The 17,588-nt window shown below is 35.2% G+C and overlaps 1 protein-coding gene across 2 annotated transcripts in view; it reads right to left on the bottom strand.

Annotated features, from left to right (window-relative positions):
• TC2N (tandem C2 domains, nuclear) overlaps window positions 1-17,588 on the bottom strand; it is a 58,534-nt gene that overhangs the window by 29,880 nt on the left and 11,066 nt on the right. For both annotated transcript variants that reach the window (XM_004475399.3, XM_004475400.5), the window contains exons 2-3: window positions 5,349-5,470; window positions 3,715-3,948 (exon numbers count right to left, since the gene is read on the bottom strand). In XM_004475399.3, coding sequence (XP_004475456.1) covers window positions 3,715-3,948; window positions 5,349-5,415 — 301 coding nt within the window. In that variant the 5' untranslated portion in view covers window positions 5,416-5,470. The remainder of the gene's footprint in view (window positions 1-3,714; window positions 3,949-5,348; window positions 5,471-17,588) is intronic.

The raw sequence follows: 17,588 nt of genomic DNA, 5'->3' as shown, positions 1-17,588 counted from the left end.
AGACATTTACGTAGGATGGCAGGGTTCAATTCTCTCACAAAAACAACAAAGGAATGGAAAAATCTGTCCGAGGGAGCTGCTTTGGGGATCTGCAAATCAGGAGAGTGCTGTACATCCTCCAGGAGGACAAGGGACAGAGAAACGAAGAAGCAGAAATGAAGACCTTAGTTACTAACCCCTGCAGTGGAGAAAGGCAACCAATTCCAACACTCAAAGGTAAAGAGTCTGGATAAAACCTGTGGCTCACTGCAGCCAACTGAGGGGAATGATGTCTTCCTCCCTGGAAAGAAGAGTGTGCAGCAGAGGGCAGTGATTTTCTTTAGTAAATTTGGCCAGGAGAGCTCTCTTTGAATTTCAGCTTTGGCCAGACCAGAATTACAGGAGTGGAGGTTGAAGAAACACATCTGTAGAAAGACTTGCCAACAATCACCATTGCTGACTGGAAGGGAAACTGAACGGAGAAAAAAATGCTTTTATATGCCTACTGTTTCAGACCCTTGGAATAAAACTGAGATACATTAGTGAGTACCCAGCCCTATTTTGACAACTTAAGTTGAGCAATTTTAAAGACTTAGAATAAGTGGAACCAAAATCAAAGAAAGTCATGAAACAAAACCACTAGGCAAGAGAGAGAAACAGATCATCAGAGTAAATTCATCAACATATTCAGATACCTAGACATCAGTAAAAAATTATAAGCCATACTAAGAAATAGTAAGAGATGGCATAGCCAAAGACACAAACCAAATATCCTGAAGAGTCAAAGGATTTAAGCCAGCTAATCAATGAGAATCACACAAATCTCCAATTCAAAAAGTTGAAAGAAAATATGACTAAAGAGATAAAGGCTATTAAGAAGGCAATGGGTAAGCATGAAGAACAATTTGAAAACCTGCAAAGAAAAGTAACAGAGCTTATGGGAAAGAAATAAATAATGGATGAAATTAAATATACATTAGAGGCATATAACAGCAGATTTGAATTAATGGAAGACAGAATTAGTGAATTTGATGACCAAGCATTTAAACTTGAAAAGACAGGAGAACAGGAAAAAAAAGAATGGGGAAACTGGAACAAGGTCGCAGGAAATTGAACAACAATGAGAAACATACAAACATACACATTATTGGTGTCCCAGAAGAAAAAGAGAATGAGAAGGTGCAGAGAGAATATTTGAGGAAATAACAACCAAGAACTTACCAATCCTTATGAATGACAAATCCAAGAGGGACAATGCACCCCAAACAGAATAAATCTGAATAGACTTCCTCTGAGACACCTACTATTCAGAAAGAAAAATACCAGAGATAAAGGGATAATCCTGAAAGCAACAAGAGAAAAGCAATGCATCACATACAAAGAAACCTCAATAAGTCTAAGTGCCTGGGAAGCGGACTTGGCCCAGTGGTTAGGGCATCCGTCCACCACACGGGAGGTCCCCGGGCCTCCTTGACCCGTGTGGAGCTGGCCCATGCACAATGCTCATGCGCACAAGGAGTACCGTGCCATGCTGGGATGTCCCCAGCGTAGGGGAGCCCCACGCACAAGGAGTGCACCCCATAAGGAGAGCTGCCCAGCGTGAAAGAAAGTGCAGCCTGCCTAAGAATGGTGCCGCCCACACAGAGAGCTGACACAAGATGACACAACAAAAAGAAACACAGATTCTTGCGCCACTGACAACAACAGAAGCAGACAAAGAAGACGCAGCAAATAGACACAGAGAACAGACAACCGGGACAGGGAGGAAGGGGAGAGAAATAAATAAAATAAATAAATCTTAAAAAAAAAAAAAGTCTAAGTGCCTGTCTCCCATCAGAAATTATGGAGGAGAAAAGAAACTGTTATGACGTATTTAAAGTATTGAAAGAGAAGAACTGCCAGTCAAGAACTTGTTATCTGACAAAAATTTTCCTTCAAAAATGAGGGTGAGTTTAAATTCTTAGATAAACAAAAACTGAGAGGTGACACGGTTTTATCCCTACTCCGGTTCAAATAACAATGAGTTCAATCTGAACGTACTGAACAGGAATATGGGTATCACAGAGGAGTTATGATACCAGAGAGCCATAACCTATACCACTCACAAACTAACACTTAAATCATTGTGCTAACTTAACACACAAACAGTGCTATAAAGGCTTTTGTTTATGGTAACAAGAATAGCACTAAATTGAGATAAAAGCTGACACTGAAGGTAGAGAGTTTGCAGTCTGCATCCAACCAAGTTAATTACTTGGTAAAACAAGCAAAAATGACCTTCTCAAAGGAATGTAGCAGAACGAAAGTCTCCACACCATAATATTCACAATTTCCAGAATACAATTCAAAATCACTCCATATTCAAAGAAACAGGAAAATATGATCAAATCTCAAGAGAAAAGAAAATCAATCCACAGAATCTAATTCTAAATGAGCTAGATGTTGGAATTAGTAGATAAAAATGTTAAGATATCTATTCTAATTATACTCAAGGACATAAAAGAAAATATGCTCACACTGATGAAAACATAGGAAATCACAATAAAGGGAAAATGTCTCAAAAATTTCACTAGATGAGCTTAACTGTGAATGGAGATGAGAAAAGAAAGAGACCATGAATTTGAAAATAGATCAATATTGTCTACTATGAAGAAAAGACATGGGGAAATTTTGGAAAAATAAATGAACAGTGTTAGAAACCTACAAGGGCAATATGAAAAGATCTAACGTATGTGTAGTTGGTATTCCAGAAGGAAAAAAGGAGGAGGATGGGGCAGAAAAAAATATATTTGGAGAAATACTCTAGAGATTGATAGGAGTTTGGATCATACTGATGTAAGCATCTGTCAAAACTCAGCAATTATACACTGAAAATGTGGAAACTATATCACATGTAGAGTTTATGTCAAAAGAATAAAACTGTAAATGTGCTGATGTCTACAATTTACTCTGAAATTCATTCTCCCAGAAAATGCTTAATGTAAAGAAGAATGGATACATTTATAGATATGTGTAAAAGCAAGTATAGTAAAATGTTAATGGAAGAATCGATGTGGTGGATACAAAGGTATTCACCATTAAGCTTGCTTTAATCTTCTGTATGTTTAAAATTTTTCATAATTTTGAGTTTCATTGTGACACAGTGTTTCAACAGACTGAAACAAATTATTTTAAATTAAAAATACAAGAATAGATGTTATTTGCTCTGATCCTCATTAGTCTATTGGGCTTGGCAAGATCAATAAAAATTCAGTCAATGAATCTGCTTAGTTCAAGTGATTAGAAAATGTAGTAGTGAGGAGAAAAGGGAAGAAGAGAAGGACTACTTCGTTACTTATTTCTCACTGCATCAAATTTTAGAAAATAGCAGATAATAAACTACATGTTTTCTATATTTATGGATCAATTACTGAATAATACCTCTATTATTTCTTCCTGGATATATAAAGAATAACTTGACTATTAAAATTAGATTATTCCTTTTTTAAAAAAGAGTCAAATCTACTCATAAATGTGTAATTTTATTGTGATCAGATTTCATAATGGAACCTGTAAGAAATACTGCATATTAAGTTCCTAGTCAGAAAAAAACAAAATATATAAAAAGGAAAATATAAAATTTTATATACAAGTTTTATATTAAAATATATTAAATATATATAAAAGCAAAATAACATCAATAATATAATTTAAATGCTGCATGTTGATTTTCATCCTTGCCATTTTGTTATTTACCTTCAAGTTCCTCCAGATGTGAAGGAGTTCCTTGGGTCCTGGGCTGAATATAAGATAACTTAAACTTGGGCACCACAAATGGTACTTCTTTGCCATCAGATGGTAATTTAGAAAGTAAATAATCCTCAGAACAGCCAACCTGAGGCTTTACTGAAACAGAAGTCAATGGAGGTATACAGATAGCAGTATTTTGACTATTTGAGACTGCTGCTTTAAAGTCACTTTCCACGGAAACTGCAAAGAAAGGGAAAAAAAGAAAGGAAAAAGAAAAAACTTGACAAATATGCACGTGGATTTATATACAATAATCTAAACCTATCATGCTTTGATATTTATTTGATCATTTTAGAAGAAATTCCTGAAAATAAACTATTCTTGGTTCCCATCAATTACTTCTGGACTCTACATTAGTTCTGTCCAGCCAATATTTGAGCAAATAATAGGGTACTGCCAAGGTACATTAGCTTATCTTAATGGTAAAAGCAGTTTTTAAGGAATCTTATTCCCAGAAAAGAGTTCATAGATAGAAAACAAGTTTATTTTGTAGTTAATTCCAAAATGCTTTTAAGTAAAATCTAGTCCTTTAAAATTGTTGTCAACAAAGTAATTTATTGTCAATACTACTGTTTAACATCAGTCAAATACTTTAATAAAGCAATTGTGAAAAGAAACTAAAGGTCTCCAAGTCTACAAAAATCTTCACTGAATCATATAATGTGTATTGACTCTAGATATACCTAATAACAATTCTCCCTGTCCTAGCCTCTATAACCTATTTTACCATCTTCTCATCATATGTGATTACTGAGCTGCAGGATTTAGGATGGAAGGTAAAAGACATCCAGGGTTAATTTTTATGTATACTTAGTACTGTCTGTAGACTAAATAAAAATACAACTACTAAGGTGTATAGGAATTTATGAAATCTTTTCATGTAAAAAGGAAGTCTTCAAACTCAAATACACTAGAAAGTACTGCTCTAGACTAAGAAGTATGAGAAAGAGAGAAAAATAGTCCCAGTCTTCACAATCCTGAAGAGATGAGAAAACCTTGACCAAGAAAGGGAAATCTCCAGGGGTCTTCAATAAATGTAGGATTTTGAGAAACCTATGGGTCTCTTCTTCACTGGTCATTCATTCATGAAGGGCATTTTTAAATGCACTGTTCATAAATTGGAAAACGTCTATATTTAAATATTAATTTTTGCCAGAGTATGTTGTCCTTCAAACACATCCAATGCCTCTCTGTGCCTGTACTATGTGTACTCTGCTTGTACTATTTCCTCTACCTGGCATGCTCATGTCCAATTCTCACCCACTCTTACTATCTTTTTCCCAGACAGCTTGCTAAAATCCTGTTCAGACTTCCATGCCAAATGCCATCTTCTTTGTGGCAATGTCCCCAGGTGTCTTCTGGGCTGAATTCATCTCTTTCTCTTCCCTAAGCTCCTGGGTACTTAGAGTTACTGGAATACATATCTACCATGCTATTAAATTTATATGTCTGCCTCCCCCAGAATTTCATAAATCCCTTACAGTTGGAAATGTCTAATTTTTCTTTATATTACAAAATGCTACAATTGAGGCACTAAATAAATATTTACTGATGTAAAAACAAACAAAAACAAAACTCACAATCACGCTTTTCTGTCTCACCATGGAAACATCCTCTACAGCAACTCTTTATAAATTCTGTTGCCATTACATTCAATTGCCAAAATCTTTATCAAGATACAAACTTCCAGTTTTATATTAATCTGTTGGAAGAACAGAAAACAAGTTAAAGTGATCATGCTCATGTCATTAGTTATCACTAAATAAGTCATATTATCTATCCTTGTAAGACATAATCGAGGCTTGGGAGCAAAAATGTTCACAGCAAGATAAGACTAATAATCATTCCATTTTTTATCACATGTAATTCAATATAGTCTAGATTCCTTAAAAGTTATTGAAATGGGGAAGTGGCCGTGGCTCAATCCATTGGGTTCCTGTCTACCATATGGGAGGCCCCGGGTTCACATCCCAGGGCCTCCTTGTAAAGGCAAGCTGGCACGCTCTCGCAGAGAGCTGACAGCGTGTGTGCCGCCTGCAGAGAGCTGGTGCATCAAGATGACCCAACAAAGGGAGACAAACAGACACAGAAGAACATGCAGTGAATGGACACAGAGCGCAGACAGCAAGCAAGCTGCAAGGTTGGGGGCGGGGGCGGATAAATAAGTAAATCTTAAAAAAAAAAAAAAGTTATTGAAATGACCTGCTTAAAAATCACTAAATGAACAACCTCAGTGTTAAATCTGGGGGAAAAAAAATCTCACTTTCAATTTTCTTTTTAGCCTAGTGTACTTAAATCTATGTTCAAGTAGATGCAAAAGTGTATACATTATATATATGTGAAAGAAATATTTAAAAGTGTGATATAATTTTCACTTACCTATAGCAATTCTTTTGGGAATCCAAAGTCCTATACTTTTTTTAGAAGGTACTGGGGATTGAACCCAGAACCTCGTACATGGGAAGCATGTGCTCAACCACTGAGTTACACTTACTTCACAAGTCCTATACTTTTAAATTCATACTTTATGAGCTAAATTAATTAATTCATAGAATTAGCTAACAGAAAGATGTATTTTTAACACTGTATCACAAACAAAAAAAGATACCAGCTAACTAAACCAAAATAATATATAGTGCAAATAAAAAGAACCTGTTTTAAATTTACCAAGACCATAAAACTGTGTAAGAACTTCAAGTGCAATTAATACATAATACAATTTTCCACCTTGGTCTCAATGACTGCTCCAAACACACTCCCTTCATTTTAGCCTACTTAAACCCTGTACATTTTTTGTGGGAAATTTCAAATATATACAAAAGAAGATTTAATAGTAAATGAAATCCCTATCAAACTCAACAATTATCAATTCACGACAAATCTTACTTCATCTTTACCTCCTCACTTTCCCTGCTCTTTAGATATTTTGAAGAAAATTCCAATTATATAATTTCATCTATAAATACTTAGGTAATCATCTTTCAAAGGTTGTAGCAGAAGGACTCAGGAGTTAACACCAACAGGCTTTCACTGGGTACAGATAGATCCAATAGAGCATCAAAATAAACAGTATCTGTAATGGATTGTTAACATAGTAAATAAATCTAAAAATTAATGACTTTTTTATCAGCATAACTTGCATAGCATTATCACATCTAAAAATCTAATATCAACAACCTAATCAGTATTAAAATTTCCCCTATGTTCTCAAATTTTTTTTAGAGTTGGGTGGTTTAAATTAAGATAAAAATCTGGATAATAAACAGTGCTACAGAAGCTTTGAGCACACATATTTCCAGATTATTTCTCAGCATATATCTGAGATCAAGACAGATTCTGATAGGACATCTGAGTCAAATATGTGTAATTTTCCTTGATATTACTAAATCTCTCCCAATGTACCATTTTGCATTTCCAGTAGCAATGTATGAGAGTGTGTTTCTGACAAGAATAACAAATATTGTCAAAATGATGGAGTTTTGCCAGTCTGATAGGATCTTGGTAACTTGTGTATTTTAATTTACATTTCTCTTATGAGTGAGGTTGGACATCTTTTCATATAAGGCTGATGTATACATATTTCAGTGAATTCTGTTTATTATCTCTTGCCCATCTTTCCATAAAGCTCTTTTCTCTAAATTAAGAAGCTTCTTACATATTTGGGATATTAACCCACCGTCCATGATATAAGTGGCAAGCATTTCTCAAGTTTGTCATTTGTCTTTTTACTTTGAATATGGTGTTTTCTGCTATGCAAAAGTATACACATTATACATACATACATATTACTTACATACCTATGTAATTATATTTATGTTTTCACTTTTGCTTCTGGATTTTGAGTTATAGTAATGTTATCTCCACACATAGGTCATAAAGGAATCACCCATGTTTTCTTCCAGTACTTAGTATAGTTTTATACTCTATTCTGACAGTATCGGAAATTAATCTAATCTTATTTCTTCTCAATAGTCTATCCAGATAATACACACACCTCTTTTTTAAAATTCCATATTTTCTCCACAGACTAAATTTCCATAAACAACTAGATGTATTTCTGTATTTTCTATTCTCTTCACTGGGTCTGTCTGTTCTTGTACCAATACAACATTATTTTCATTATAAAGGCTTATAATATGTTTTAACAGCTAGCTGAGATAGCATCCTACCCTTATTGCTCTTCATTTTCAGGATTTTCCTAGCTATTTTTGCTTGTCTGTTCCTACAGATAAACCTTATAATCCATTTAGTTTTAGGGGAGAAATCTGATGATACTTTCATTGAGACTGTATTAAGTTTATAAATTATTTTAGAAAAATCTGGTATCATTATGATGTTGAGTCTTCTTCCCTAGTATAAGTGTCTTTCTATCTGTTCAAACCAATATTGTGTCTTTGAGAGTTTTTACAGTTTTCTTCATATAGATTCTGAATATTTCTTAGGTATATGCCTATATATTTTTTTGGCTATCATAAATAGAATCTTATATTTGCTTCTAAAATGTATACATTTTCAAAGGCCTTGTTTAGCCCCAGTATATTAAAGGAAATATTCCTTGACCACTCTAACTCATACTAATTTCTCTCATCTCTAAACATCTAGTAGCCTAAAAAAATTTAAAAAATTAAAAAAGAGTCTAGCATTTTTTGGGCATTTCATGAAACCTTGCTCAGTCTCCCTGGCAGGATATATATACTGATCAGAAAATGATATTGTACTAACTTTCTATTTAACATTTAGCACCCTGTATTGTGCTGGAAACTTAGCTGGGACTCAGCGAATACCAAATTGGTAGATAATGGAGTAACACATATAACAACTTATATTGCAGCATATTCATCAAACCCCATCTCTGACCCCATTTAGCTTGCAAACACTTAATATTAATCATGAGGGGATTGTGGGAAGACTGGTTAAAAATAATTACTTCTGGGAAAGAGCACTCAAAGTAAATGGCCTTGGTGTCATGGTAAAGTGAGTTGGGGAGGTGCACAGGGGAGATATGTAGAAAGGGAGGCAAGTTTCTATGAATTAAATGTGAAAGCTGATTGAAATGAACACCCAGGAATATCCTGAAGGAAAAATATTGTCAAAAAATATAACACTTCTTTTTTCGGCCAAGATAAAATAACAGGGACGCTACTACCTGAAAAATATGAATACCTGAAACACCAATTTTTAAGACACTTGCTATATAGCAACAAAGAACAGTGATTCCTGAAAGAGAAGAAACAAAATAATGTAAGCCCAACAAATGCCCCATCTTACAGCCTTTAGAGAGTTTCCAGGCTGCAGACAGGAAGAGTGACCCGGGCACAGCCCAGCAGATTCTCTGAGTTGAAGAGACAAAGCTGAGAGTATGGGGAGAATAAGGAGCCTAGAGACTAGAGTTCACATAACAAAATACTAGAGAATAGAGAGGACTCCAGAACTCAGGAGAGGATTCCACTTGAGTATGAATCAGAACATACATGCAAGGAAACTACAGAAGACTGGGGGGAAATCACCAGAAAAAAATTAGAAAAACCATAACTAACACTCAGCAGGGTCAGGAAGAATGCCTCTCTCTGCCAACCAGACTAGTAAAATTGCATCATTCACAAGGTACTGGTAGAATACCTAGATGGGTCTTGCCTTAGTGGTGATGAATAAATAGTCCTACATTAAATACTACATTAAATACAACTGAAACAATCCAGAACAGGACAGGACAGTTAAGGACATTAAAACAGTTATTTAATTGGATTTCACACATTCAAAAAAGTAGAGATATGGAAGATATAAAGAAGATCCAATCTACCTTCTAGAGATAAAAAACATAATGTCAAAGATGGAAAATATACTGGATGGAGTTAATAAATTAGCTATTCCAGAAGAAAAGATTAGCAAACTCTCAGGCATAGCAGAAAAACTAGCTAAAACAGAACACAGAGAGAAAAAAAGAATAAAGACAAAATGAAAAAAACATCAGTAATGCAAGGGACAATTTCAAGCAGATAATGTACATGTAATTAGTCCATAAAAGAGATGTGGAGGGAAGAAAAAAAATTTGCCAAAAAAATGGCTGAAATTTTCCAAATGTGATAACTACAAACCACATATCCAAGGACTCCAATAAACACTAAGCACAGGAAATATGAAGAAAACCACACCAAAGCACATCATAATAACATTGCTCCAAACCAGTGATAAGCAGAAAACTGTAAAAGCAGCCAAAGGAAAAAAGAAGATATGTTAAATACACAGAAACAAAGATAAAGATGGCAGCGTTATTCTCATTGGAAACAATATAAGTAAGAAGAGAGTGGAGCAAAACTCTTTAAAGTACTGAAAGAAAAAAAAAACCTAGAATTTGATACCCAGTGAAAATATCTTAGACAAAACAGAGGTGATATGAAGGCTTTATCAGAAAACAAAAGTTGACAATGCATCACCAGCAAATTCATAAGAAATACTAAACCACATCTTTCAGGTAGAAGAAGAATGGTATCAGATGGAATACAGATCTACACAAAGGAATTAAGAGCACTAGAGGTAAATATATAAGATGTATTATTACTCAAATCTTTTCAAAAGGTTATTGATACTTAAAAAATAACATTGTAATGTGAGCTTTATAGCCTGTGTAAAAGTAAAATGTATGACATCAATTATACAAAGCCCAGAGGGGAGAAATGAAAATACATTATTGTAAGTTTCTTTTACTGTATCACACTATATGTGATGCTGTATAATATCATTTGATGTTAGACTGTGATAAGTTAAACATGTATACTATAAATCCTAAAGTTACTACTAAATCAGAAGAGTTATAGCAAATAAGCCAACAAAGGAGACAAAATAGAATAATAAAAAATACTCAATTTATTATGAAAGAAATAAAAAGAAGAAAAGGACAGAGAACAAATGGAATGAATAGAAAATAAATAGCAAGATAATAGATTTAAACTTAATGAAAATCATTTTCAATATAAATGCTCTAAATACTCTAAATAAAAGCCAGCGTGTCAGGATGGATTAAAAAACGCATGACCTAACTATATGCTACCAATAAGAAATGCACTTTAAATACAAATAGGTTAAAAGTAAAAAATGGATATCTCTCATGAATATAGACACAAAAATCCTAAATAAAATACAAGCAAGCCAAATCCAGCAACACAGAATAGGGATTATATTTCTAAACGAAGCTGGCTTTATCCCAGGAATGCAAAGAGGGTTTAGCATATGAAAATCAATTAATGTAATACATTATATTAATAAAATAAAGGACAAAAATGCATCATCTCAATAGATGCAGAAAAAGCACTTGAAAAAAAATCCAACAAGAATAGTTCATGATAAAAACTATTCTTCCAGTTGTTGCTTTTTTTTATTATGAACAATGAATATTAAACTAAATGCTAAAAACTGAATGCTTTCCCCTAAGATCAGGAAAAAGACAAGGCCTACACTCTCACCACTTCTACCTAACATTGTATTAGAGATTCTAGCTAGGGTAATCAGACTAGAAAAAGAAATAAAGGGCACCCACATTGGAAATGAAGTAAAACTCTCTTTATTTAGACATGACATGATCTTGTGAATAGAAATATCCTAAGGAGTCCACTAAGAAACTACTAAAAGTAATAAACAACTTCAGTAAGGTCACAAGATACAAGATCAATATATAAAAATCAATTGTATTTCTATACACTAGCAATAAACAGTCCAAAAATGAAATTAAGAAAACAATTCCATCCACAAAAACTGCCAAAAAAAAAAAACAAAACACTACACTAAAACACTTAGGAATACTTTAAGAAAAAAAGTGCGAGAATTGTACACAGAAAACTACAAAACATTACTGAAAGAAATATTAAAAGATTTCAATAAATAAAGGCATCCCAAGATCATGGATCGGAAGAAAATAATGTTGGCAATAATCCCCAAACTAGGCTATAGATTCAACACAATCACTCCAAACTCCCAGCTTCTTTCTATAAATTGACAAGCTAATCCTAAAATTCATATGGAAACGCAAAGGACCTAAAACAGACAAAACGATATTGACAAAGAACAAAGTTGGAAGTCTTACACTTCCAATTTCAAAACCTACAACAATGCTACAATAATCATGACAGCGTATTAATGGTAAAAGGACAGACATATAAATCAATGGGATAAAATTGAGAGTCCAGAAATAAACTTTTACCTTTGTGGTCAGTTGTTTTTGATAAAGGTGCCAAGAAAATGTAATGAGAATTAGGCATACTCCTTTCAATAAATGGTGCTAGGACAACTGGCTACAAACATTTAAAAAATAGAAGTATTTATCTCTACTTTACACTGTAAACAAAAAATTGATCACAGACCTACATGTAAGAGCTAAAACTACAAAACTTCTAGAAGAAAATATATGAGTAAAACTTTGTGACCATGGATTTAGCAATAATTTAATATGACATCAAACTGCAAGCAATAAAAGAAAATGTTGATAAATTTGACTTGTCGAAATTTAAAACATTTGTGGTTCAAAAGATGTCATCAAGAAAGTGAAAGGACAGTCCAGAGACTGGAAGAAAATATTTGCAAATCATAAATCCAGTAAGAGACTTAATCCAGATATTGAAAGGAGTATTATAACTTAATAATCAAAAGATAAGTAACACAATTTATTAAAATGGGGCGAAGGATTTGAAGAGACGCTTCTACAGAGAAAATATAAAAATGGTAAATAAGCACATAAAACCATGTCCAATATCATTAGCCACTAGGGAAATTCAAATTCAAATTATAAGAAACCACTTCACACCTATCAGAAAGGATAAAATTACAAATATTGATCATTCCAAATGTTGATAAGGATGTGAAACAAGTGGAACACTCACATCCTGCTAGAGGGAATATAAAATGATATAATCACTGTAGAAAACATTCTGGCAGTTTCTTAAAATATCAAGTATACATCTACCATATCATCTAGCCATTCCATTCCTAAGTATTTACCCAAGAAAAAAGAAATCATATGTACATACAAAGACTTGTTCACTAAGTCATACCAGCTTTATTTAAAATAGTCCAAAACTAGAAACTATCAAATGTCTATCAATAAGTGAATAAACAAAGTATGATGCATCCACCCAATGGAATATTACTCAGCAATAAAGAAATGAACTATTTATAGACAACAATATGGGTAAATCCTCAAATAATTAGGCTGAGTGAAAAAAAGCCAATGAAGAGAGTACATACTCTATGACTCCAATTATATAAAATTACAGAAAATGCAAACTAATCTATAGTAACAGAAAATACACCAGAAATTACCTGGGGACAGTAGGGGTGAGAAGAAGGGATTACAGAGGAGAAGAAGAAACTTTTGGGGGTAATCGATATTATCTTGATTGTGCTGATGGTTTCACTAGTATATACATACATTAAAAACTAATCAAATTATACACTTTCAGTATGTGTGATTTATTGTATGTCAATTACACCTCAATAAAGCTGTTGAAAAAATAACACATGAATAGAATCATAGAACATTAACAGAAAAAAAAGATTCAATGATTCATAGAAATCATTTTGTCCAAGTCCTTCATTTTATATACAGAATACAATCAGTCAGAAAACTAAAAAATGCTAGATTCAGAACTAAAACCTAAATTTCCCAATTTATGTCTTTCTTATTTATCACACTGCTTCAGGAAGAGTGTGTGCAAAGGGGCAACACCAATCAGGTTAACAGGCCATATGCTGGCTATCTATATTGGACACCACCAGTTTGCAAGCAACAAGGGGGCAGCACATACAAGTAGTTACAAGTACACTGCCTAGGTTTCAATTCTGTAACTTTCACCTACTAGCTTTATGACCTTGGGCATGTTACTTAGCCTACGACTTAATTTCTTTATCAATTAAAAAAAAAAAAAGCACCTCTAAGGATTATTGTGAAGATCAAACCACAGTAATCCACATAAAGCACTGAATAGATGCCAGGTATATCGTAAGAGATTACTAAATGTTTGCTGTCATTATCATAATCATTATAATTGTTACCATTAAATCTTACTTACTGTCTATCTGATTCATTCCAGGTACTCTATTCAATCCCAGGAATGGTGTGAGACCATGACATTTAGATAGAACATTCCAATGTGTGGACTGATTTATTAAAAGATCAGTTAGTAACTGATCTAAATCAGTTAACAAAAGCTGCGAGCCATGCCAGCCCTCCCCAGAGATACCTTGGGTAATGTCTGGCAAAACAGTGGTCCTACAGGACCCTGCTCCAATACTATGTATTCCCCAAGCTCTTTGTAATTACCTTTTTATCAGAAGGTGTCATGCTGTATTATGATTTTCTGTAATTACTACATCAATATTCATAACAGCATTATTCATAATAGCCAAAAAATAGAAACAAACCAATGTCCATCAATTGATGAATGGAAAACAAAATGTGGCATATCCATATGATGATTATTCCTTCATAAAAAGAATGATGTACTCATTCATGCTACGATATGGATGAATCCTGAAAACATTATGCTAAGTGAATTAAGTTAGGCACAAAACATCACATATTGTAAAATTCCATTTATATGAAATATCCAGAATCATATTCTTGGGTTGAAGGGAAGGAAAAATAGGGATGACTACTAAAAGATATGAGGTTTCTTTTAGGAGTTTTGAAAATACAGAGTTAGTGGTGATGGCCAGAGAACTTTTTGAATACAATAAAAAACACTGAATTGTCTATTTTTAAAGGGTGAAAAAATTTAGTTCACATCTTGAAATTTTTTGAAACCCCCCAAGGTGATAATTCCCTCCATGGTTTGTCTGGTGATTACTTCACAAGGACAGCCTTTTTCCCTGTTTTACCTGACATCATGGTAACTTTCCTTTCCAGTCCCTTGAAGGAGGTAAAATGAATTTTCATCACTACTATGACATCAGACTTCTGGATCCCAAAATTATGGACAGAAAGAGCTTTCAGCCTGCATGAAGTGGTTTGTTGAGCACCTTCGATTCCATCTCAACCCCCACCCCCTGCCTACAGGATAGGAGGAGGCTGGTGTTTCCTTAGCTTTGCATGGCAAATGCAGGCACTGTGGGCCTGCACAAACTCAACAGTTGAGTGCCTGTGGCTCCACCCCCAACCTTGATAGGACAAGAAGGGGGCAGTGTTTCACCAACCTCTCTAGGTAACTGCAGATGTTTTTGGCCCACACAGACTGAATAGTCGGACACCTGTAGCTTCATCCCTGTCCCCAAGTAGGATAGGCAGGGAGCTGCATTTCTTCAGCCTTTCCAGGCACTTTCAACCTGCACACGATGGACTGTTGGGTATCTGTGGCTCTACCCCCAACCTCCAATAGGATAGGAAGGAGCTGGTGTTTCCTCAGCCTTTCCAGGCACTTTTGGTCTTCAGAGACTGAACTGTTGGGTGCCTGTGGCTCCATTCCCACCTCCTAAAGGGCAGAAGGGACAGTTCTCACTCAGCCTCTCAGGGCAACTGCAGGCACATTCAATCCACATGGATTAAATTGTTGGGCACTCCAGAGGGTTCATCCTCACCCCTCACAGGGGAAGATGGGGACCAGTGTGCTACATCAATCTCCCTGGGCAACTGCATCATTTTAAACCCACACCTACAGTTTCATCCCCATCCCAGACAGGGGAGGAAGGGGCATGAAACTTCATCAGTCTCTCCAGGCAACTACAGATGGTCTTGGCTTGCTGACTTGGATTATTACACACAGCTGTGGCTCTGTCCCTACCCCTGACAGAGGAGAATTATTATACACAGCTATGGCTCTGTCCCTACCCCTGGCAGAGGAGAATTATTACACACAGCTGCGGCTCTGCCCCTTTCCCTGGCAGAGGAGAAAGATGAGAGAAGCTTCATCAGTTCCTGGGGTAACATGGGCACCTTCAGGCTTCACAGCTTACAGTACCAACTACATCCTCAGCTCCTAATATACAACCAACAAGGGAGAAAGGGCAAGAAAGCCCTAAACTGGATATATTTATTCTGGGTGCAGAATTCTGCACCCAGAATAAATATATCCAGCAAGCCAGATGCCAAGACACCAACAAAAAATGACAATCCACAGCAAGAAATAGGGAGATATGGCTTAGTCATAGGTACAAGATAAGCCTCCAGGTGACATAAAGGAGTTGAGATAATAATCACAGAGTTCAAACAAACCTCCTTAATAAATTCAATGAGATGGCTAAAGAGATTAAGGACATTAAGAAGACACTGGGAGGGCACAAAGAAAAATCTGAAAGCATAGAGAGAAAAATAGCAGATCTTACGGGAATGAGAGGCACAATAAATGAAATTTTAAAAATACACTGGAGGCATATAACAGCGGATCTGAGGAGGCAAAAGAAAGGATCGGTGAGGTTGAAGACATGGCCTCCAAAAGCAAAGATACAAAAGAACAGATGAAGAAAAAAATGGAAAAAATTAAACAGGGTCACAGGGAACTAAATGACAGCAAGAGACATGCAAATATAAGAGAAGGGGAAAGGGGCAGAACAATTATCTGAAGAAATAATGGTAGAAAATTTTCCAACCCTATGGAAGGACAAAGATATCTGTATCCAAGAAGCACAATGTACTCCCATTCAAATAACTTCAAATAGACCAACTCTGAGGCACATACTAATCAGAATGTCAAATGTGAAAGACAAAGAGAAACTTCTGTGAGCAGCAAGAGAAAAGTGATTCATAACATAAAATGGATACCCACTATACTAGTCAGCCAAAGGGGTGCTAATGTAAAATACCAGAAATCTTTTGGCTTTTATAAAGTGTACTAATTTGGGATAGAAGTTTACAGTTACCAGGCCATAAAGCATAAGTACTTCCCTCACCAAAGTCTGTTACCACCTGTTGGAGCAAGATGGCTGCTGATGTTCTGCCTTCTTCCTCTTAAGGCTCTGTGGTCCCAGCTTCTTCCAATAAAAGCTGTAGGCCATCAGGCTCTCTAGGTTTTGTGTTTCTCCCTGGGGCATGATTCTCTCCAGGCTCAGACTTGCTTCTCTCCACAAGGTCAGCTGTAGAGTATCAGGTGAATTGTTCGTCTCTCTTCCCAGGGCCTCTGCCATGTCTGTGGAGCTGTCTCTAATTCTTCTGTGTTCTTCTACTGTGTGTTTAGTTGCTGGGTTTCTGCTTAAAAATCCCTTGTTGTCCTCCTTCTCCCTGTCTTTACTTCCCCAGGTACCAATCAAAACTGAAGCATCAAAACTCCAACTAACTCTTCTGCCATGTTGTTTTCTCTGTGAGTCCCCACCCACCAAGGGGACAGGGATGCAAAGTCTTACTGATATAACCCAATTAAAGCCTCAATCATTATTTAATCAAGTAAAAGTGAAACCTCTGAATCCAATATAATCTTATATGGCTAGTGGGACACACCAGTTTACAAACATAATCCAATATCTATTTTTGGAATTAACCAACAATATCAAACTGTGACAACCAGTAAGAGTAAGTGCTGATTTCTCATCAGAATCCAAGGAGGCAAGAAGGCATATTTAAAATACTACAAGAGAAAAACTGCCAACCAAGAATATTATATTAGCAAGATTGTCTTTCAAAAATGAGGGCACGTTTAGAATATTCACAAATAAACAGAAACTGAGAGTCTGTAACCAAGAGACTGGCTTTGCAGGAAATACTTAAAGGAGTACTACAGCCTGAAAAAAGAAGACAGGAGAAAGAGGCTTGGAAGAGAGTCTAGAAATGAAGATTATATCAGTAAAAGTAACTAAAAGTATAAAAGCACTGATGAAAATAAAATATGACAGATAATACACAAATC

This window comes from Dasypus novemcinctus, chromosome 3 (assembly GCF_030445035.2).
Source record: "Dasypus novemcinctus isolate mDasNov1 chromosome 3, mDasNov1.1.hap2, whole genome shotgun sequence".
NCBI lineage: Eukaryota > Metazoa > Chordata > Mammalia > Cingulata > Dasypodidae > Dasypus > Dasypus novemcinctus.
Note: the sequence above shows the minus strand (reverse complement) of the source record. Positions and strands in the feature narration are given on the sequence as shown.